The sequence below is a fragment of the Ranitomeya variabilis genome, chromosome 1 (assembly GCF_051348905.1).
Source record: "Ranitomeya variabilis isolate aRanVar5 chromosome 1, aRanVar5.hap1, whole genome shotgun sequence".
NCBI lineage: Eukaryota > Metazoa > Chordata > Amphibia > Anura > Dendrobatidae > Ranitomeya > Ranitomeya variabilis.
Window position 1 is genome coordinate 913,158,246 of NC_135232.1, and position 24,580 is coordinate 913,182,825.

The 24,580-nt window shown below is 44.8% G+C and overlaps 1 protein-coding gene across 1 annotated transcript in view; it reads left to right on the forward strand.

Moving 5' to 3' along the window:
* The window catches only part of EXOSC9 (exosome component 9), a 67,861-nt gene extending 45,971 nt beyond the window's left edge, over nucleotides 1–21,890 (forward strand). Inside the window, exons 11-12 of the mRNA XM_077279035.1 lie at nucleotides 18,624–18,693; nucleotides 21,718–21,890. Coding sequence (XP_077135150.1) covers nucleotides 18,624–18,693; nucleotides 21,718–21,796 — 149 coding nt within the window. The 3' untranslated portion in view covers nucleotides 21,797–21,890. The remainder of the gene's footprint in view (nucleotides 1–18,623; nucleotides 18,694–21,717) is intronic.
* The last annotated feature ends 2,690 nt before the right edge of the window (nucleotides 21,891–24,580 follow it).

Here is a 24,580-nt window from a genome sequence, read left to right on the forward strand (position 1 = left end):
CGGCAGAATGTACATTAACCACTTCATGCCGCGGCCCTTTTTCGTTGTTGTGTTTTCGTTTTTTGCTCCTCTCCTTCCCAGAGCCATAACTTTTTTATTTTTCCATCAATATGGCCATGTGAGGGCTTGTTTTTTGCGGGACGAGTTGTACTTTTGAAGGTCATCATTGGTTTTGCCATGTCTTGTACTAAAAAATGGGAAAAAAATTCTAAGTGTGGTGACATTGCAAAAAAAGTGCAATCCCACACTTGTTTTTTGTTTGGCTTTTTTGCTAGGTTCACTAAATGCTAAAACTGACCTGCCATTATGATTCTCCAGGTCATTACGAGTTCATAGACACCAAACATGTCTAGGTTATTTTTTATCTAAGTGGTGAAAAAAAATTCCAAACTTTGCTAAAAAAAACACAAAAAAAACGCCATTTCCTGATACCGTAGCGTCTCCATTTTTCGTGATCTGGGGTCAGGTGAGGGCTTATTATTTGCGTGCCGAGCTGACGTTTTTAATGATACCACATTTGTGCAGATACGTTCTTTTGATCGCCCGTTATTGCATTTTAATGCAATGTCGCGGCGACCGAAAAAACGTAATTCTGGCGTTTCAATTTTTTTTCTCGCTACGCTGTTTAGCGATCAGGTTAATGCTTTTTTTTATTGATAGATCGGGCGATTCTGAACGCGGCGATACCAAATATGTGTAGATTTGATTTTTGTTTTATTGTTTTATTTTGGATGGGGTGAAAGGGGGGTGATTTAAACTTTCATTTTTTTTTTTTTCATATTTTTAAAAACATTTTTTTTTACTTTTGCCATGCTTCAATAGCCTCCATGGGAGGCTAGAAGCTGGCACCACTCGATCGGCTCTGCTACATAGCAGCGATCTGATGTTCGCTGCTATGTAGCAGAAATGCAGGTGTGCTGTGAGCGCCGACCACAGGGGGGCGCTCACAGCAGGCCGGCATTAGTAACCATAGAGGTCTCAAGAACCTCTATGGTTACTATCCTGATGCATCGCCGACCCCCGGTCATGTGATGGGGGTCGGCGATGAGGTCATTTCCGGCCGCCCGGCCAGAAGCGCCGGTTAAATTCCGCTGTCTGCGTTTGACAGCGGCATTTAACAGGTTAATAGCGGTGGGTGAATCGCGATTTCACCCGCCGCTATTGCGCGCACAAGTCAGCTGTACAAAACAGCTGATATGTCGCGACTTTGATGTGGGCTCACAGCCGGAGCCCACATCAAAGGGGGAGACACGACATGCGCAGTAATAGTACGGCGCATGTCGTGAAGGGGTTAATGTGGAAAAAAATCAACTTTTTGAATTTACCAAATGGCTGCAATGAAACAGTTAAAAATTTAAAGGGGTCTGAATACTTTCCATACCCAGTGTAAGTGTTCATATAGCAATAGCTGTCAATCACTGATAGAGCCGCCCACTGGACCAAAAATCAAAGATAAAGCAGAAGTATAAATGATGAATACAGGTTACATTGAATCTTTTCTCACACAACCATATGTATATTTGCTCTGCTCCCCCTGCTGTGTAACATTATGTCGACAGATTGAATAACATTTTCTGGTGGTGACAGGTTGACTCAAATTAAAATAACCAGAGAATACTGGTAATAGGATTCTAAAACATGGACTTTTCCACTCAATTTGCAGCATGGACGACAAGAAATGAATCCTGCTATATTTTAGTACCAAATAGTTCAATACATGGTCATTTTGCATTATTTAGTTGCAGCCAACATTGTTTGAACCCTTGAATATTAAAGGGAATCTGTCACCACATTTGACTTATCTAAACTATTAATATGGGCATACAGGTAATAGACTGCTGAGGAGAGTGATACCTTTATGTCTCATATCTGATGTCTTGTTGATAAATCATCTTTTATCACTTTATATAAATGACCTCTTCCAGGCTCTGGAGAGGTCGCCGCCTGGAAAATAACTCCTGGCTCCGGAGCTTGTTTTATATGATGGGGAGTTACCAGTGTGAGACAAGTAACCAACACAGAACAGGAGAATTGAACTTTGCCTACTTGCAAGCACATTTTTGCTTCTATTTAACCCCGTCCCGACATGCGCCGTACTAGTACTGCTCTGCGGGAACCGAGTTCCCGCAAACCGCAGTACTAGTAGGGCAGCACGATAGTCAAGGTAGTGACAGCGACATAGAGGGGCATCACGCAGGGACGGGGCTCCTGCGCTCTCCCACCGGAACAACGTGATGCGATCTTGTTGTTCTGGTGTTCTCGGAGGAGTCCCCGGATTCAAAATGGCCGCGTGGCTCCTTCCGGGTCCTGAAGTGAGGTGGCTTCCCGGCGCCTGCTGAGAACAGGCGCCGGAAAGCCTCCTGCACTGCCTGTCAGATCGCTGGTCTGACACAGTGCTATGCAAAGTGTCAGATCAGCGATCTGATGTAATATAGTGATGTCCCACCCTGGGACAATGTTATAAAGTTAAAAGAAAAAAACAAAAAGAAAAGAATAAATAAATATTGTCCAATAAATCCATTTATTTATGTAAATAAAAAATAAAAGTATACATATTTGGTATCGCCGCTTCCGTAACAACCCACTCTATAAAACTATCCCACTAGTTAACCCCTTCAGTGAACACAAAAAAAAACGAGGCAAAAAACAATGCTTTGTCATACTGCCGAACAAAAAGTGCAATAAAATGTGATCAAAAAGAGGGATATAAATAAACTAGGTTCCACTGAAAACGTCATCTTGTCCCGAAAAAAAAAGCCGCCATACAGCGTCATCAGCAGAAAAATAAGTTATAGCTCTCAGAATAAAGCGATACACAAACAATTAATTTTTATATAACATAGTTTACTCTGCCGCCTCATTGGGGGACACAGGACCATGGGTGTTATGCTGCTGTCCACTAGGAGGCGACACTATGCATAATCTGAAAAAGATTAACTGTGGCTCCTCCTCTGCAGTATACACCCCTGGACGGCATCAGCGTTCTCCGGTTTTTGCTTAGTGTCGCATAGGAGGCACACCTAGATTTTTTTCTTTTACTCTGTTTTTTTCCGACGGATTACAGATGAAGAAAAGAGGGTCTCCTGTGAGACTCCCGGCATGGCTCCTTCCTCGGCCCCCTATCACTGGGTGCCCGGTTGAAGTAGAGATGGCTATTCCCCATGTTGCTCCTTCCCCAGTCCCTCGGGTGCTGGTTCGAAGTCGAGACCCCCCTCCTTCCCCAATTCCTTTTGGTTTCTGGGTTGAGGTCGAGGCAAGGATAAAGGCCCCTGAAGGTGACAGCAGCACCACTCCCTAATCCCCCTCTGGGGGTATTAGGTTGAGACGCCTCAGGTAGGGCCTGTACAGGCAGCATTCTACAGCTCCCAGCAATGGGCCAGCACACTGCGCCTGCATCCAGGGACCCCAGCCCAGCTGCGGCCTCCTGTTGGGGCCGGGGGGAGTGCAGGCAGGCATGGCACAATACAGACACAGGGCTCCCTGCGCCCCTCTCTCTGCGGCAGCACCAGCTCTATACTGCCTCAGGGGGACCCCTCACCGGGCCCCCCTTCGGATTACAGCCCCACCGCTATCCTGCCTTTAAATCCGGAGGGGTCCGGTTCAGATCCGACCCCCTCCCAGACTTTCGCGCCGACCTGGAGCCCTTCTGGGCATCAGGCATCTAATTTAGGCCCCGGCTTCGGCCTAGCTGTAGCCGCCGCCTCCTCTCCGCCCCCCGGCCCGCCCCCGGATGACAAATATGACACTCTACAGTGTCATAAAGGGGGTGGATCGAGACAGAAAGGGCGCGTTTTTACACAGCTTTGCCGCCTTTTTTCTCAGCTCTCCGCCCCCTTCTCCCCCTGCCTCTTCTCCTCGGCGGCCATTTCTACTGCAGCAAGGATTAACCCTGCATCTCCCGGTCAGCAGGACCAGGCCAGCCAGTCTCTGGGGGGCACAGGACTGTGGATCTTCGGCGCTGGACCTAGGGGCAAAACTGGTGGGGTAAGATCACAGCTGGGTTGTTTTACTCAGGCTGTGAATCCATATTACCTATAAGGCTCCCCTATAGGGTTCTCTGCAGTAACATCTTCTGCACTATGTGCACTATGCCGGGCTCAAGGTCCAAGAGAACCAGGCAGGACTGCTATTATGCATTCTGCACAGTCTGCAGGACTGCTCTCCCCAGTGGCAGTATCTACCCACACTGCCAGGACTGCACTCTGACTACTGTGTCAGAGCCCCAAGAGGCCCCTGCCAATGCTTCGGTGTTTAATGCCATGCCGGAATGGGTCTCTCAGATGTCGCAATCTATGACGCAGTCTATAGATAACCTAACCTCCACATTGCTTCAGGCTCTGCAGAGTCATGCCTCGGCTAAGACCATTACCCAGCAAAGGGAGAGCTTGGCTCAGGGACAGGACGACCCTGGCACATCCACATCTAAGTCAGGACGCAAGCGGACCCACAGTCCATCTACATCATCCCATAGCACTCGGTCATCCCCTTCTAGGGAGAGACACCGTAGTTCCAGATCAGCTAGACCGTCCCCTTCCAGGGACAGACAGCGCAGATCTCTGCAATCCCCGACCAGAGAAGGCCTCCTCCCCAGCTCATCCAGCAGGGGACGCCTCAGTGATACACAGGATTCGGAAGACATCTGTGACTCCGACTCAGACAAGGGAACGGAGGGGTCCCTGATCCCAATCCCCCCTAGCAATACTGCGCTAGTTGAGGACTTAATCTCTTCCATCCATCGGGTGCTGGACATTTCTGATCCGCCACCAGAGGCCCCAGAACACAAGATTTCCTTTGAAGGACTTCTGAAGCCGCCTAGGGTTTTCTCTAACCACCCAGAGTTTAAGTTGATCCTTAAAAAGCAGTTCTCACAGCCTGAGAAAAAATTCGCTAATCGCAAATATCTAGAGGCGAGGTACCCCTTCCCGCAGAAGGATACCAAGGAGTGGACAGACCCACCTGAAGTGGACCCCCCAGTCTCTAGACTAGCAGCACAGACCCTCCTTTCACTGCCAGATAGCTCAACCCTCAGGGACGCAGCAGACCGGCAGGTAGAACGCATGGCTCGTTCAATTTTCGAGGCCGCAGGGGCATCCCTGGCTCCCACGTTCGCTTCCGATGTCTGCCGTCCAGGGGTGTATACGGCAGAGGAGAAGCCACAGTTAATCTTTTTCAGATTATGCATAGTGTCGCCTCCTAGTGGACAGCAGCATAACACCCATGGTCCTGTGTCCCCCAATTAGAGGCTAAGAGAAAGAGATTTTATGGTGAGTACACAAAAATCTCCTTTTTATTGTGTAAAAGCGCCAAAACATAAAATAAGATATAAATGAGGTATCGCTGTAATCCTACTGACCTGAAGAATAAAGCTGCTTTATCAATTTTACCACACGCGGAACGGTATAAACGCCCCCCCTAAATGAAATTCAGGAATTGCTGGTTTTTGTTCATTCTGCCTCCCAAAAATCGGAATAAAAAGCGATCAAAAAATGTCATGTGCCCGAAAATGGTATCAATAAAAACGTCAACTCGTCCTGCAAAAAACAAGACCTCACATGACTCTGGGGGCCAAAATATTGATAAATTATAGCTCTCAAAATTTGATGCAAAAACTATTTTTTGCAATAAAAAGCATCTCTTAGCGTGTGACAGCTGCCAAACAAAAACCCGCTATATAAACCCTCTATAAATAGTAAATAAAAAACCCCTTTATCACCCCCTTAGTTAGGGAAAAATAATAAAATTAAAAGTATTTTTTTCTATTTTCCCATTAGGGTTGGGGCTAAAGTTAGGGTTAGGGTTGGGGCTAAAGTTAGGGTTAGGGTTGGGGCTAAAGTTAGGGTAAGGGTTGGGGCTAAAGTTAGGGTTGGGGCTAAAGTTAGGGTTAGGGTTGGGGCTAGGGTTAGGGTTGGGGCTAAAGTTAGGGTTTGGATTATGTTTAGGGTTGGGATTAGATTAGGGGTGTGGTTAGGGTTATGGTTGAGATTAGGGCTGGTATTAGGGTTAGGGGTGTGGTCAGGGATATAGTTAGGGTTGGGATTAGGGGTGTGTTCGGGTTAGGGGTGTGGTTAGGGTTATGGTTGGGATTAGGCTTAGGGGTGCGTTGGGGTTAGGGTTAGAATTAGGGGAGTTTCCACTGTTAGTTGCATCAGGGGCTCTCCAAGTGCGACATGGCGTCCGATCTCAATTACTGCCAATTATGCGTTGAAAAAGTAAAACAATGCTCCTTCCCTTTCAAGCTCTGCCGTGCGCCCAAACAGTGGTTCCCCCCCCACATATGGGGTATTGGCGTACTCAGGACAAATTGGACAACAACTTTTGCAGTCCAATTTCTCCTATCATTGGGAAAATAAACAGATTTGGGGTGAAATATCATTTCTCCTTCGCCTCATTGGGGGACACAGACCGTGGGTGTATGCTGCTGCCACTAGGAGGCTGACACTACGTGATACAAAGAAAGTTAGCTCCTCCCCTGCAGTATACTCCCTCCTGCCGTCTCTCAGCTAACCAGTTCTTGCTTAGTGTCTGTAGGAGGCACTTGGGTCTGTTCAGACCTCAACATTTTTTTATTTTTATTATTTTTTAATTAACGGAGGGAAGGGAGCGATGGATTCCTTTCTAGGGTCCGCTCTCCCCCGAACCATCAACAGGCAAGCACGGCGAGTATACCTCCCTGTGCCTTTCCTGCGACGACTGGGGCACGCCTAATCTACGCTAGGGCGACGGTTCCTATACGGTTCCAATCTCCCCACGTAAGATGGCGAGCACATAGAGTATACCTCCTATGTGCATCTCCCGGGCTCCACCGCAATCAAGCCCTCACCTAACAGCGTCATGTAGTCCCCACAGTAGCCGTAAGTCCCCTGCGACAGGCACATATGAAGATGGACAGAGGCTCTCCATCCCCTGGCAAAGGGAGGATCGATTGAGCTTATTCCCTCGCAATGGAGGCTGCATCTCTGCTCGGTGGCGGTGAGTAGTTTCCTTCCTCACGCTGCCTGCGTGGGAAGGTGAGGTCCTGGTCACTGGGGAGAGATGCCGCTGGCTGGACCCCAGCGGCAATCATTCGGCACTACGTCACGGCCCGTCGACGCGCTCTATCGGAAGGCTCCATAAATTTAGTCCCCGGCTTTTTCAGCCGGACTAGGCCGCAGTTGAAATCCCCGCCAACCCCGGAGCCCCGCCCAGCTTACTTCAGGGGCAACATTTTCCTTCATGGTCCCGATCTCCGCACACCAGCAGCAGGCGAGCACATGGAGTGTCGCCTCCATGTATCCTCTCCTGGAGCCAGACCTAATGCCGGACAACTGGCCCTGTCCACCCGGGGACTGAACTCCGTGGATGTACAGAGGCCCCTCTCTATGGCATCCGAGCAGCCCCCACTGTCCCACCACTGTGAAAGCGGATGGCACAAGGAGGCGGACGGTTTGTTTCCACCTCCCTAACAAAGGGATGATGGATTGAGGTTTAGCCCTCTATCCCTGCACCGTCCACGCTGCAATACCCGACATCTGTGGCGGTTCCATGCGGGGGACGCGCACCGATGGTGAGTGGATCCTGTCAGCGATGGGCCTCTGCAGTGGGATATTCACATGCTCACAGGCAGTCTCAGGCTTTCCTGTGGCCCACCTCCCTGAGGTAACGCTCCGGCCGGCTGCAAAAATTTAGCCCCCAGCTTCGGCCGATGTGTTGGCTGCACCCCGGAAGCGCACTATGGCGCCCTAAGGCAGCTCTACCCGCTTTTCTGGCGCTTCTCGCCTGGCACGGAAGCGCACAATTCTCTCGGCCACTGCAAAGCCCCTCACTTCTACCGCTGGTATCGCTCCCGCCGGCTGCAGAAATTTAGGCCCCGGCTTGGGCCTATTCATGGAAGTCTCGAGGCTCCGCCCCCGAATTGGCGCTTCTCGCTCTCTGCGAGATTTTATCTAAAGGTGCATGACCAGTATTCTCTGGTCTTAAAGGCACATGACTAAAATTCCTGGTGTTAAAGGCACATGTCCAGTATTCTCTGGTCTTAAAGGCACGTGACCAGTATTCCCTGGTCTTAAAGGCACGTGACCAGTATTCCCTGGTCTTAAAGGCACATGACCAATCCGAAACCGGTCATAAATGAGGAGCCCTCCGCCGTTTATCCCAGTGTACCTACTGTAGTTCCCTCAGTTGACTTCGTCACTGCCGCAACCCATGGTTTCTCTGACCAAGAGATTGAATCCCTCCGTGATCCCTCTGTGGCTCGGAGTGCTCGCAGTACCGATATACATGGTCTCTCTCCTACATGGGATCCGTCGGCTAGCAGGGGCCACGAGTATTCTCGAAAAGTACAGGCATCTCTCTCCCCAAGGACTTGCTGAGAACAAGACTCTGAACACGGATCGGATAATGCCTTGGACCTGGACTTGCCAGAGCTTCAGTAAAGGATGAACTCGCCTATTTATATCATCAACCAATCTCTGTACATTGACGAGGACTCCGGTCCTGCTCTAGACTACGCAGTGTCTCTCATAAGGAGACTAAACTCCCTCGTAGAGCATTTGCCATCCAGTCCGGACATGCGATTCACTGGACAGAAGCCTCTAAAGGGCACCGATCTCCCCACACCATCAACAGACGAGCACACGGAGTGTCGCCCCCATGTATCCTCTTCTGCATCCAGGCCTAACGCCAGACAACCTGTCCTGTCCACCCGGAGACCTGAACTCTGTGGATGTACAGAGGCACCTTTTTCGGGCGTCTGAGCACCCCCTCTGCATCACCACTATTTAAAAGAAGATACAAGAAGACGGATGATCCCTCTCCACTTCCCTGTTAAAAGGATTGTGGATCGAGGGTTCCTAATTTTTATCTTTGCACCGTCAAAAGAGAGCGGCGATGGCAAGAGACTATGACCTGCTGGATGCAGCTGTGCATTCTGCCACTTGGCAGATTAACCGGGTAGAATCTCCTGTGGAATACCAACCAGTATCCCTGCCCGATGTGTTATCAATTGAAAATGCCACGGTCTGTCTGATAGCAAATCTGGTTTGTTCTGTTTTGCGGCTTCAGGTCCAGCGCTCTACCCTTCCTAGCCGCCGCATGGATTGCTAGAGCAATGATCTCCTGGCTGGAGACCTTAACTACTTTGATTCACACCAGTAACCTCTTCCTGAAGACAGTACAACTGGTCAATCAAATATTTTGAGCGGGAGACTAACAAAGGATCATACATTCCTACAGCCCCGACCAGCAGTGGAAGGGTTGTCCAGGACAGTCTTGATCTAAGGGATCTTGGTTCCAAAAAGGGGAACGAAAAGTAAGACCGATCCTGGACCTCAAACTTCTAACAACCTTTCACAAGGTCCTCCTTCGAATGGAGTTCCTCCGCTCAGCCATTACTTCAACAGAAAAAGGTGGAGTTTCTGGCATCCATCGACGTTCGGGATGCTTACCCTCTTCAAAAATTCTTTCGCTTTTCCATTTGTGAGCAGCATTTTCAAGTCACGACCTTGTCTTCGGCCTTGCTACCGCACCAACAGTGTTCGCAAGTCTCATGGCGGCTGTCATGTTCCTCTTGCACCCTAGAGGCGTGGTCGTGCTGCCCTGTTTGGCCGACTGTCTAGCCACCCTTCCAGGACTACGCTAAGTAGTCTATATCACTTCCGATACCCTCTCACCTGGGCTGCCAGCTAAACTCAGATAAGTTCTCATTTCCAGCCCAGCAAATATCCTTTTTGAGGATGATCCGGTACACTTCCAGAAGGATGGTAATTCTCCCTCCAGACAAGGTCATGGGCCTTCAACAGGGAGCTTGCGCACTTGATCACTCATTTCCTCATTTCATTTGATTTGCTGGGAGGGTTCTGAGGAAAAATGGTGACGACAATGGAAGACGTTTCCTTTGCTCTGCTCGTTTTCAGCAAGTCAAACAGACTTTCAGACGATAGTCTCTGAGCTCTTTCTTCATCCAGGGCCTTTCTCCCGGTTCAGTGGTTACTAGTAACCAATGCCAGTCCTCTTCTCCCAATCATTGCTCTGGAGATCCGAACGGTAGTCCTACAGTAGGTCCACTTCCTTCAGGCGGGTCAACCCATCTGAATTCAATTGGACATTGCCACGGCTGTGCCATACGTCAATCATCTAGCAGGTACCTCATATTCTCTGATGGGCCAAGATCTATCATTTGGTGATCTTGGCAGTACATATCCCAGCAGTAGAACTCTGGGCAGCAAACCTATTCAGCCGTCAGGGTTTCGCCTCAAGTGAGTGGGAACTTCACCCGGAAGTCTTCCATCAGACCTGCCTTCACTGGAGCTCTCCAGTTGTAGTTCGGATGGTGTCCAGTACTCGAGTTCGTGGTTCGGCCTCGAGATCCAAGAGCCATCGCACTGCATGCTCTGGTTCTTCCGTGGTACCAGTTTCCATAACTCCCCTTCCACTGCTTCCGAAAGCTTTTCGGAAGCAGAAAGGGCCCCAGTGATCCTCGGAAATCCGCACTGACCACGTCAGTTTTTTGCTTGCGGAGCTGGTAGCTTTCCGCCTTTCCGCAACAAAACTGCAAGTAGGGACTTTCCCGCACGGAGTTTTCACACGTAGTTCTTCCCTATCGCATACCATTAGATCATTGGGACCTTAATGGTCCTTGGAGTCTTACAGTAGACTCCTTTTTTGATCTGGACAGATCTTACTATCAGGGAAGGTCGCCCTTTTTTCTCTGCGATATCCTCATCCTGATGAGTCTTCAGTGCTAGCTGCTCGGTCCTTTCAGACTTTTTTCCCTTATTTCCTTCAAGGCAAGGCTCTGAGTAGGTACGTCTCGAGAACGGCGTCCTTCTGAAGGTTGGACACTGTATCTTGGGCTTCCTGACGGTAAGAGGAAGGCTTCCTGACGCTTACAGGAAGGGTTTAGCCGTGTTCATCGGCCATGTTAGCCTGGTGGATTCCTTTCACCATCCAGGAGTCCTTCCGTGTTAGATGTTGGCCTGTCTCCCTGGGTTCTAGGCACCAGGCGTCGACCAGGCACGCCTGCGAGCTTGCGGATTCGTCCAGTCCGTATGCATTCTTGAAGCACTATAATTCCCACACTTCCACAGATGTGAGTCTGGGCAGGCGGACTCTACAGGCCACGGTGGCGCACTTGTAAGTAGCTGTTACACAGGGCCTGATCTGATGATGTCCCCACCCAGGGACTGCTTTGGGACGTCCCACGGTCTGTGTCCCCCCCCCCCCCCAATGAGGCAAAGGAGAAATAGGGATTTTTGTGTACTCACCGTAAAATCCTTTTCTCCGAGCCATTCATTGGGGGACACAGCTCCCACCCTGGTATTAGCTTATGCTTGTTTTATAATCTGATATGCTATACTCTCATATATAATATGACATGCTGTAAGCTCATATGTTGTTATTGATCTCCTACTGCTTTTACACCAAACTGGTTAGCTGAGAGCTGGCAGGAGGGTGTATACTGTGGGGTGCGGGGGAGGAGCTAACTATCTTTGTATCACTTAGTGTCAGCCTCCTAGTGGCAGCAGCATACACCCACGGTCTGTGACCCCCAATGAATGGCTCAGAGAAAAGGATTTTACAGTGAGTACACAAAAATCCCTATTTTTGTGAAAAAAATATTTTTTTTCTTTAAATTTTACAGCTCTATATTATAAACTTCTGTGAAGCACTTGGGGGTTCAAAGTGCTCACCACACATCTAGATTAGTTCCTTAGGGGGTCTACTTTCCAAAATGGTGTCACTTGTGGGGGGTTTCCACTGTTTAGGCATATCAGAGGCTCTCCCAACGCGACATGGTGCCCAATCTCAATTCCAGCAAATTTTGCATTGAAAAGTCAAATGGCGCTCCTTCCCTTCTGAGCTCTGCCATGCGCCCAAACAGTGGTTTACCCCCACATACGGAGTATCGGTGTACTCAGGACAAATTGTACGACTTTTGTGGTCCAATTTCTCCTGTTACCCTTGGTAAAATAAAACAAATTGGATCTGAAGTAAAAATTTTGTGAAAAAGTTAAATGTTCAATTTTTTTTTTAAACATTCCAAAAATTCCGGTGAAGCACCGGAAGGGTTAATAAACTTCTTGAATGTGGTTTGAGTACCTTGAGGGGTGCAGTTTTTAGAATGGTGTAACTTTTGGGCATTTTCCGTCATATAGGCCCCTCAAAGTCACTTCAAGTGTGAGGTGGTCCCTAAAATAATTGTTTTGCAAATTTTGTTGTAAAAATGAGAAATCGCTGGTCAACTTTTAACACTTATAGCTTCCTAACAAAAAAATTGTTTCCAAAATTGTGCTAATGTAAAGCAGACATGTGGGTAATGTTATTTATTAACTATTTTGTATGATATTGACAAATAAATGCAAGTCATATTGAAGAAATTTTACCACTATCATAAAGTGCAATATGTCACGAGAAAATAGCCTCAGAATCACCAGGATCCGTTGAAGCTTTTAAGAGCTATGACCTCATAAAGTGACAGTGGTCAGAATTGAAAAAAATGGCCTGGTCAGGAAGTTGAAAACAGGCTTCGGGGTGAAAGGGTTAATCTCTGCTGTGTTGTAATAATATTACAGCCCTGTCTGCCTGTGAGATGGAAGCTGAAGCTGAGAGTAACCTGTAGAAGTGTCAGTTATAATCGCACACATCTTTGCAGTGAGATCAAGAGAGAAGAGAGCAGCCACAACACATCACACTGGTAACCATTACATATCACACTGGTAACCATTACACATCACACTGGTAACTCCCCCCACCTCTAAAATAAGCTCTAGAGGCAGAGTTATCTTCCAGGCACCATCCTCCCCAGAGCCTGGAAAACGTAATTTATATATAACGTGATAAAAGATTAGTCCTCAGCAAGGAGGCATCTGATATGAGACACACAGGTATCACTCTCCTCAGCACTCGATAGCGTATATGCCAATATTAATAGTAAAGATAGGTAAAATGTGGTGACAGATTCCCTTTAAGTAAACCATGGAAAACACTGTATCTCCTGAAATAGTGTACATTGTAGTGTTCAGCTCATATGTGTTCCCTTACTGCAATTTAGACACACGGTGGGGCTCAGAAGGAGGGGGCATTTGGATTTGGGAGCGTTGGATTTCATTTGGGTGGCTAGAAGTCATGTCGCTTTTCCAGAGCCTTTGTGCTACCAGTAATGTGGAAACCCCTAGATGTCCATTAACATATGACTGAACAGACTGGGCGTTTTGGAACACCTTTATCCTGTGCCCTGCTCTGAGCACTTGTATCAGGGTTTTCATTTAAATCTCCAAATGACGTAATTCGGGTGAAACCCCTGATTGATCCATTCACTTTAATGAGGCAGCAGTGTTACTCTGTACATCATCTGACCTCTGTTCAGTGGTGTCCTTTTCAGAGGGGCACAAAACAGTGGTCAACTGTGCTTTTCTGCAGACCAAAAAAAGACAGACATTGTATCATAGGCCAGACAGCCTCATTGTAGGGAATGTTCCGTGTAGGGCTTTGTCTCATTCGTGTATTTCAGAGATTTACACAGACACCCTGGTGTAAGTGCTCAGTGTAACATGCAGGATGAATGTGAACCGAGCCTTACTGAGATCTTTGGGAGTCAGAATGAACAAACAAACATTAGTTTAAAAAAATTTTTTTATTTCTTGTGTGGAATAATTGAATAGACTTCTTTATTCTTCTGGTTGGTGTGATTACAGCAATACCAGATTTATATCGGTTTTTGAGGTATGTCTGCTGTCACACACTAAAAACTGTTTTCTTTTTATTTTTTTTAAATTTAATTGTCGTAATTTTCCTATATATCTGCCGACAGATTCATGTGAGAGCGTGTTTTTTTTTGATGAGTTGAAGTTTTTATTAGTACCATTTCGGGCACATGACCTTTTTTGATCGCTTTCCATTCTGAGTTTTGGGAGACAGAAAACAGCAATTCACGTTCCGTGTGGTAAAATTTAAAACACAGCTTTATTCTTCGGATATAAAATATAGAAGGAAACTTACACTTCTTAGATAAGTAATCGTCTAGTGCCCTGAAGGAAGGTATAAAATCCAATAGAAAAAACCTTTGGCACAAAATCATGAAAATGCTGATAAATTTGAATTTATTCAACTGACCCTTGTAAATCAGAGTAAATTCTAGTGTGTCGGCCTATCCGGCTTCATCATAGAAATCTACATAAATCTATAACAAAAATTGGCAGGTAATAAAATGAAAACCTTATATCAAAAGACTACAAGATATCCCATAATATGTCTATATTATATATCAAAAATAACCATAGCTGGTTCATAAAATTAATTATTTTCACAATTGCATAACAAAAAAAATGATAATAATCAAATTTACAATATGACCATATAACGTTCAGTAGAATTTTCAGTAAACATTTCGGAAGATGCAGATTCTTCAGGTAAATTCTAAGAAAAAGGACAAACTGATAATACTCTCCATCATTGTACATGATACCTGATATGTAATGGGGGGCTCCCACTCCTGCTAGCTTGAGTGGGATTCATATTCATGCAATATTACAAGTAGCCTTGCGTTGTCTGCAGTAAATGTCAAAGGCCTCCCTAATTAGCAAATGAACATCAAGGCTATGCAGATAGTTCTAGTGTCTTGTCCATGGCATAAGGGAAAAGAACCTGTGGAAAGGAAAATGAAGGAGGGGAATACTAACCAAGATATTTAGCCGTGAAAATCCATATAAAATGTGCAAAAGAAAATGGATACAACACCTGCTAGGTAACAGTCGGCGCTTCAGTGAGACTGGAATTCAGCCGGAAGAGATCCCCTGATATATATAGGAAGAAAGGGACGAGGAAGTGATGTAGTCTCGCCTGAGTTACTATGTTGTGAATGATAAAAGCCGAATAGGCCGAAACATTGGAATTTACTCTGCTCTACAGGGGTCGGTTGAATAAATTCAAATGTATCAGCATTTCCATGATTTTGGACCGAAGGTTTTTTCTATTGGATTTTGTACTTCGGATGAGTTTGATTGCGGTGATACCACATCTTTTATATACACTGCTCAAAAAAATAAAGGAAACCCTTAAACAACAGAATATAACTCCAAGTAAATCAACCTTCTGTGAAATCAAACTGTCCACTTAGAAAGCAACACTGTTTGACAATCACTTTCACATGCTGTTGTGCAAATGGAATAGACAACAGATGGAAATTATTGGCAATTATCAAGACACACACAATAAAGGAGTGGTTCTGCAGGTGGGGACCACAGACCACATCTCAGTACCAATGCTTTCTGGCTGATGTTTTGGTCACTTTTGAATGTTGGTTGTGCTTTCACACTTGTGGTAGCATGAGACAGACTCTACAACCCACACAAGTGGCTCAGGTAATGCAGCTCATCCAGGATGGCACATCAATGCAAGCTGTGGCAAGAACGTTTGCTATGTCTGTCAGCGTAGTGTCCAGAGGCTGGAGGCGCTACCAGGAGATGGGCCAGTACACCAGGAGACGTGGAGGGGGCCGTAGGAGGGCAACAACCCACCAGCAGGACCGCTACCTCAGCCTTTGTGCAAGGAAGAACAGGAGGAGCACTGCCAGAGCCCTGCAAAATGACCTCCAGCAGGCCACAAATGTGCATGTCTGCACAAATGGTTAGAAATGGACTCCATGAGGATGGTCTAAATACCCAATGTCCACAGATGGTTGTGCTCACAGCCCAACACCGTGCAGGAAGCTTGACATTTGCCACAGAACACCAGGATTGGCAAATTCGCCACTGGCGCCCTGTGCTCTTCACAGATGAAAGCAGGTTCACAAAGAGCACATGTGACAGAGTCTGGAGACGCCGTGGAGCGCGACCTGTTGCCTGCAACATCCTTTAACATGACCGGATTGGCAGTGGGTTGGTAATGGTGTGGGGTGGCATTTCTTTAGGTACCGAGATGAGATCCTCAGACCCCTTGTGAGACCATATGCTGGTGCGGTTGGCCCTGGGTTCCTCCTTATGCAGGACAATGCCAGACCTCATGTGTCTGGAGTGTGTCAGCAGTTCCTGCAAGATTGAAGGCATTGAAGCTATGGACTGGTCTGCCCGTTCCCCAGACCTGAATCCGATTGAACACATCTGGGACATCATGTCTCGCACCATTCACCAACATCACGTTGCACCACAGACTGTCCAGGAGTTGGTGGATGCTTTAGTCCAGGTCTGGGAGGAGATCTCTCAGGAGACCATCCACTACCTCATCAGGAGCATGCCCTGGGTGATCATACAGGCACGTGGAGGCCACACACACTACTGAGCATCATTTCCTTGTCTTGAGGCATTTCCACTGAAGTTGGATCAGCCTGTAACTTCATTTTCCACTTTGATTGTGAGCATCATTCCAACTCCAGACCTCCGTGGGATATTAGTTGTGATTTACGTTAATCATTTTTAGGTTTAATTGTTCTCAACACATTCCACTATATAATGAATAAAGATTTACAACTGGAATATTTCATTCAGTGATATCTAGGATGTGGGATTTTAGTGTTCCCTTTATTTTTTTTGAGCAGTGCATGTGTGTGTATATACCAGTGTGTGTGTGTGTGTGTGTGTGTGTGTGTGTGTATATATATATATATATATATATATATATATATATATATATATATATATATATATATATATATATATATATATATATAATGTGTGTGTATATGTGTTAGATATATATACTTATATATTCTTTTGCTGCTTTTACACATTGAAACAATTTAACCCATTTTTCTAGAAAAAATAATTTTTTTCATTCCGATCTTCTGAGAGCTTTTTTTTTCCCCCACCCCACTGACAGGGCTGAGTGGGGTCTTGTGTTTTGCTGGACAAGATGACGTTTTCGTGGATACCATTTTTTATTTGCATACGACTTTTTAATCGCATCCTATTCCACTTTTTTCGGCGATATGAAAAAAAAGGCATAGTTTTTTTTTAAATTATTTACAGTGTGCATTGAAGGGATTAACTAGTGTGACAGTTTTATAGAGTGGGTCATTCTGTATACGGCGATACCAAATGTGTATTTTTTTTGTTATTGCAATATGCAGTATATGTATTGTCATAAAGCAAGAACCCCACAATTCAGTTTGAAATATGACAAAGAAACTATGCACAACATTAAAAAAACCTTCAGATTGAGGTGGAGACATCTACAGTGATGTTTCAACCCTTTACGTCGCACATGCTCAACAAAACAGAGCTCTGTGAGCAAAGACTAAGGCCTCTTTCACACTTCCGTCTTTGAGCTCCCGTCGAAATCCATCGATTTTTGAATAAACAGGATCCAGCAAATTTTTCTGCTGGATCCTGTTTTTTCCCATAGACTTGTATTAGCGACGTATTTTGACGGATGGCCATCCGTTTCATCCGTCGTGCACTGGATCTGTCGGAAAATTGCTGTCCGTTGGGCGGAGAAAACGTACAGAGGAATGTCTTTTCTGCACGTCGGAAAATCGCTCAGCGACGGATCCTGCGCTGCCCGACGTTGGCTATAATGAAAGCCTATGGGCGCAGGATCTGTCACTGACTGTTAAAAGCAGGAATCCTGCAACGGGTTCCGTCTTTTGAAAACTGAGCTGCGTGCAAGAATTTCCAGCCAGGGAAATTTTCGCTCGCTCTCTCTCTTTTTACTATTGATGCTGCCTATGCAATTGCAATATTCTTACCTTCCGGCATCCCGCACAGCGTTACCGATGTTCCCGGCAGCTAGCGTTCCCGGTCTCTCGAGACCTCGACGTCATCAGAGTTCATTGCACGCAAGGCATTACTGGGAACGCTAGCTGCCGGGAGCATCACGAACGCTGTGCGTGACCCCGGAAGGTAAGAATATTGCAAAACTTTTCTTTTAATTATTTTTTACCTGGGTTGTGTTGTGTGCGTTTTCGCAGCGGAAAACCGCTGCGAAGACGCTTACACAACAGGTGCACATAGCCTCGATGGGTCCTTCAGAAAAACGGGCCCAGTGCTCCCGTTTTTTACAAACTGCACAGGATCCGTCATTTCAACATTTTGACTGATACTGTGCAGATTGTAAAAAACGGAAGTGTGAAAGAAGCCTAAGGAGGACCCTACTGCTTAAATGGGTTGTCCATAAACCCTTCTCAGTTTGTATGTTCCCCCTTATAAAATAATAGCAGCTATACTCTCCTCCACTGCGCAAGCCCTTCAACAATTCAGCTCTTCTCAGACATCTAGGGAAAGTGAGAGAGCAGCTGCATCTGACTTTCTCTGGATATCTGATTTCTCCAAAGGATGGGAAAGTGACGCGGCCACTTGTTGGCTTAAGGCGTTGTGTGACTTGGCAAGGTTGGGAGAGCCAGAGATGTCACCATTGGAATGTCACCAGTACTGGAGGTGAGTACAGCTGCTATTATTTTGTTAGGGGGGGACGTAGTGATTGAGAAGAGTAGTGGACAACCCCTCTAAAGGCATACAAAAAGAACGACTGAACTTCAAAAAGTTACATAAACCAAGCTGAATGGTAAGAAAATGTTCTATGGAGAGATGAAACCAGCGTTCTCTGACTATGCATGCCAACATTGTTTGTAGTCGTATACCTTTATTGTGTACATATTGTATGTATGAAACTATCCATATACATGTATTTATCATTTGTTGATACTTTTATTCCAGCTATTATGTTATCTGACAGTGAGGAAGAGGACGTAATAATACTACAACCTGGGTCTCAAGTGAAAGCCAGGTACTTCTTTATGTGATGCACAACAATTGTATTTTTTGCAGTCCAGGGAAAAAAAATGAGTCCTGTTCATAAATAAAAATCTAAAGGTGTTGGGGGGAAAAGGGGTTGGATGTTTTGGTTTTTTTTTTATTTTGAGCTTCAACAGGTTGTGCCTTGAAAATAGAGGAAATTTTGAATCCATAGATCTTGGAATATTAAGAAGTTCCACAATTTATTTTTTTTAAAAACATGCTGCCGTGCTGAGAGAATCTTATAAATGTGCCCCTGCTGTGTACTGTGTAACTAGCTGTAGCCAACCATGTAGAGATGCTGCAGCTGATGGTCATACACAGCTAATGCCCAGTGAATGTACTGATTCCACATGCAGTGACTCGTTCAGCTGCTTCTTTGTGTGAGGTCACTTCATTTCCCTGCCTGTTTTGAACTCGTCTAAATAAATCGAGCTAGTGAAGTATGAATTTAGTGGCCGGACACCTCAACTGAGCACACAGCTTACTAGTACAATGACATCTGAGGCATCACTATGTGTGACCCTAGAGTGAAGGACAGTAGTTCTTTCTATGCTTGTTCTTTTCAACTGATCATGAAGGGTAAATGCTATTGCTCTAGACTTTTGCCAACACCTTCACTTTTGGCTGCACTCAATGATGTTTCAAGTCTCACTGTAAAAAGTTGTGTCTGCCACTCTCTGAGTTCATACTTCACCAACTTGATTTACTTAGATGAGCTCACAGGACCAACAAAACGGATACACACATTATTTTGATAGCTCATTTCCCAGGTCCTACAGAGGTCACGTGCTTTTCATTATTTACATAACCACTGCAGCCAATCTCTGCCCTTATTGGTCATGTTCTATAAATTCACGCATCACTCCTAAGGTCGCTGCTGTGGTCCTGGGAATGACGTACTTAACATCATGACCATCTCGGACCATTGCAGTAACAACGCTGTTGCTGTGAGGAATTGATTAGGTGGGTAATGATTTTTTTCCACACATTTCCAGCTTGGTTGTTTGTTTTTTTTTAAATTGCCTTCTCCAAGATCCTATCCCAAAATGTAGTTGGAGTAATAATAGCAAATACCTCCAATTAGAAATATAGTATAGTTTTTCTGATTCGCAATGTCTTTCCTCATGTGCAGGCATCGCAGGACCTTAATATCAGTGGTCGTAGCCACATATACCGTAGATCCTGCAGTGCCTGCACATAAGGAAAGAGACCTAGTGAAACAGAAAAACGATACATTTCTAATTAGAGGTATTTACTACACTGTGTTCCAAATTATTAAGCAAATAATATTTCCTCATATTTTCTCTAAATTACCTATCTGAATTGCAGTCATTGTTATTTTCCAGTCATCTACTATTCTAGTATAATTGCAATGTTTTGGAACAAACTGCCTATGAAAACAGTATCTTTTTAAAAAAAATAAACACTCAAAATGCATGTTCCAAATTATTATGCACAGTAGAGTTTTCATCCTTGTTTTTTTATTATTTTGAACAAAAAAATGGTCAATTGTGAAGTTATAAGCATTATCAGCTTATTACAAAATGAAATCAAACAGTTTTCAAGGTGATGTTACATTTGCACATAGGACCCCTTGTTCGAAAGAAGCTTCTGAACTCTCTCGTCCATTGAATTTGTCAGTTTTTGGATGGTTTCTGCTTCAATTGTTTTGCATGTGGACAGAATACCCTCCCAGAACTGTTGCTTAGATGTGAACTGCCTCCCGCCATCATAGACACTCCTTTTGATGATGCTCCAGAGGTTCTCAATGGGGTTGAGGTCAGGGGAAGATGGTGGCCACACCATAAGTTTGTCCTCTTTTATGCCCATAGCAGCCAGAGATGCAGATGTGTTTTTTGCAGCATGAGACGGTGCATTATCATGCATGAAAATGATCTTGCTGCGGAAAGCACGGTTCTTCCTCTTGAACCATGTCAAGAAGTGTTGTTTTAGAAACTTCACATAGATTATGGAGTTCATCTTTACCCCTTCAGGGATCATAAAGGGGCCGACAATCTCTCTCCCCATGATTCCAGCCCAAAACATTACTCCACCTCCTCGTTGGCGCCTTAGCTGTGTTTTCATAGGGTGTCCATCAACCAGCCATCCTCCACTCCATCCATCTTGACCATCAAGCGTTGCACGGCACTCATCGGTGAACAAAACAGTTTGGAAGTCAGTCTTCATGTATCGTTTGGCCCACTGGAGCCGTTTTTGCTTGTGTGCAGGGGATAGAGGTGGTCGACAGGATGGCTTACGCACAGCTGCAAACCTCTGAAGGACCCTGCATCTTGTTGTTCTGGGGACGTTGGAGGCACCAGCAGCTTCAAAAACTTGTCTGCTGCTATGACAATGCATTTTTGCAGCTGCTCTTTTAAAAAGAGCCCTGACACACATCACCATCAATGAGTTTAAATGACAAACAAAAATTCTAACCTTATCACTCCTAAACTCTTTGTGCATAATAATTTGGAAAACAGTGTAATATTATTATTACACCTACTACATACTGTATTGGGATAGCATCTTGGAGGATCTTTAAGTCTTTTTGGGGAAACTTTCTCCTAGAATATGGAACATGTCTGAATGAGATCAGTCACTCAGTCTTAGGCTGGAGTGACACCAGCGTATGGCATCTAATGCTAATGACACTGCTTCAGCTCTGCTGCGAGCGTGAGCCGAGTGTCTGTGCACTGTGCTCAGATCCTCTCCTTGCGCATGAGAGAATCGGTGCACAGGTTCAGAGGGGATGGAGAAAGTCATTTCTCCATCTCCTCCATTGCTGATGTCCGTGGGAATCACACTGCATGGATGTTGCACGAAAGCAGGCTTAAGGTTATGAACTTATTGTGTGCACATATATTGGTATGTTATGTTACAGAGAAAGTGCAAGCATTTTTGGGGTACATTTACATGCGGCAGTTTTGATACAACAGAATTATAATGTGCATGTGATTATTCCCTTGAGTCGTAAATACATTTCTGTTTTGTTTATTTTGTTTTGGTCTTCCAGATTGCCACCTACAGTAAAAGAAAAAGATCAAGGCAAAAAATCTAACAGTAAGAAGAAAAAGAAGAAATCTTCCCTTTAGGGCTTACTATTAAAGAGGATAGAACAGAAGAAAATAACCTTTTATTCAAATAAGCTTTAAATGTGTAAATTTGAACATTTTTTTTTTTTTTTTTTAAGAAAATAAAAATGACCTATTTATTTTTTTTTAAGTCATTCTCATCAAACCCAGGATTACAATGGGATACTTCTATCCCCTTTATGACATTTGACGCACACACAGACGTCATCATCAGATAGGGGTTCCCAACCTTTGACATATGGGCATTAGATAGGGGTTCCCAACCTATGACGTCATGGCGATCGTGCAATTCAATATACCATCTATCAGAGTAAGGCTAGGTTCACATTGCGTTAATGGGTTAACGCTAATGGACTGCGTTGCACGGCGAAAATGTCGCAATTAACACCGTGCAACGGGTCCATTAGCGCACCCATTGACAGCAATGTTATTTTTGCCTGTAGCGCATCGCTAGCGCATGCCACTTTCGGCACGCGCTAGCGATGTGCCGTTCTTTTGTGACGGACCTCGGACGCTGCTCGCCCGAGGTCCGTTCCTCGCTACCGCAGATCGGGGATCTGCGCTAGCGGGGACGGCGAATGCGGGCCCTAGAGAAACATTGCTTTAGAGCAATCCGCTAGCGCTATGCACTTAACGGATTGCCCTAACGCAATGTGAACCTAGCCTTAAAAAAAAAAAAAAAAAAGTTGGTCCCATAGAAGGACTAAGTAAGAAAGTTTAAAAAAGAAAAATCTACATTTTTTTTTAATTACAAAATAACAAAAAATGAAAAAAAAAATGCCAATAAATACACAAATTTCTGTAAAAAAAAAAAAAAAAAGTAAATATAACAAATGTGTACTTTTTTTTTGTTTAGCCACGAACAGAAGGACCCGATATATAAAACTGTCACACTAGTTAAAAACTGCCACACTTAAGAATTGTAAGGATCATTTTGAGTTTGCCAAAAGACATGTGGGAGACTCCACAAAGGTATGGAGGAAGGTGCTGTGGTCAGATAAGGCCAAAACTGAACTTTTTGGCCACCAAGGTAAACACTATGTCTGGCGCCAAACCAACACAGATAATCACCCTTAGAACACCATCCCCACAGTGAAACATGGTAGTTGCAGAGTCCTGCTGTGGGGCTGTTTCTCAGTAGCACAGTCAGGGAAAATGGTCTGAGTCAAGAGGAAGATGGATGATGCAAAGTACAGAGATATTCTTGAGAAAAACCTGTTTGTCTATCAGTAATTTCAGACTGGGATGGAGGTTCACCTTCTAACAAGACAATGACTCAAAGGATACTGCCAAAGCAACACTCGAGCGGTTTAAGGGAAAATGTGTAAGGCTGTGTGCACACGTTGCTGATTTTTCGTGTTTTTTTCGCGATAAAAAAACGCTATAAAACCGCAAAAAAACAGCATACAATATGCATCCCATCATTTAGAATGAATTCCGCATGTTTTGTGCACATGATGGGTTTTTTTCCGCGAAAAAAACGCATCGCGGTAAAAAAACGCAGCATGTTCATTAATTTTGCGGTTTTTTTGCGGATTTCCCACTATAAAATGCATTGGGAAATGTCCGGAAAAAAACACACCTAAAAACGCAGCAAAAACGCATGCAGATTTCTTGCAGAAAATTTCAGGTTTTTCTCAGGAATTTTCTGCAAGAAATCCTGACGTGTGCACATAGCCTTAATGTTTGGGATTGATGTAGTCAAAGCCCAGACCTTAATCCAATTGAGAATCTGTGGTCAGATTTGAAGATTGCTGTTCACCAACGGAAACTATCTAACTTGAAGGAGTTGGAGCAGTTTTCCTTGAGAAATGGGCAAAAATCCCAGTGGCAAGATGTGGAAAGCTCATAGCTATTCAGAGCGACTTGCAGCTGTAGTTGCAGCAAAAGGAGGCTCCACACAGTACTGACTTTAGCGAGTTGAATAGTTATGCACACTGAAGTTTTCAGTTATTTTGTTCTATTTGTTGTTTGCTTCACAATAAAAAGAAAACCAAATGCTCACAGTTGTGGGCATGTTCTTTACATGAACTGATTCAAACCCTAAAAAAAAGCTGAAAAATTGCAGGTTGTGAGGTTGCAAAACATGAAAAATGCAGAGAAGGGAGGGGGTGAATACTTTCGCAAGCCCCTGTTTTTTTTGTTTTACAAAGTGACCTGATGCGCCAATAATAATAATTTTTTTTTATATTTAGGATTATAAATATTCTTAGTAGGTTAAGTAGTACGAAGTGATCTGGCCTGTTTTAAAAGACCAGAAGAGCTGTAAAATCAAACTTTGGATAGACTACTTTATCTTCTCCTGCTGTTTTTTTTTTTTTTTTTTAAATATTACATATACCCTTTGTATTCACTGCTTTTTTTTCCTATGAAAATTTGTCTAGAGCAATAGCCTACAGTTTTTCTTCAGCCATGATTATCCGGGGGTGATGCATTTTCAAGCCTAACAACCTCATGATTTACAATTGGCCTTTTCGATTTCATAATCGACTTAAAATAAAGGTACAAACTTTACACCTTCTGAATTGCTGATAAGTTGCTATCCACTATAGTATGCAACAGCAAAAGAAGCACTCAAAAAACTCAACTTTATTCAGTCGCCATCACAGCACCACGAGAGGGGGGATCCGCCCCTCAGGGACAGGAAACGTACAGACATAAAAGGGTGGCACGTCTCTCCCGCATCAGTTGGTTTCCTGTCCCTGACAGGGGGACCTCTTCAGGCAGGCCTTGTGAAGAAGGTCGAAGAAAAGAAGATAACCCAGTCCCGGCAGCCCGATTCAG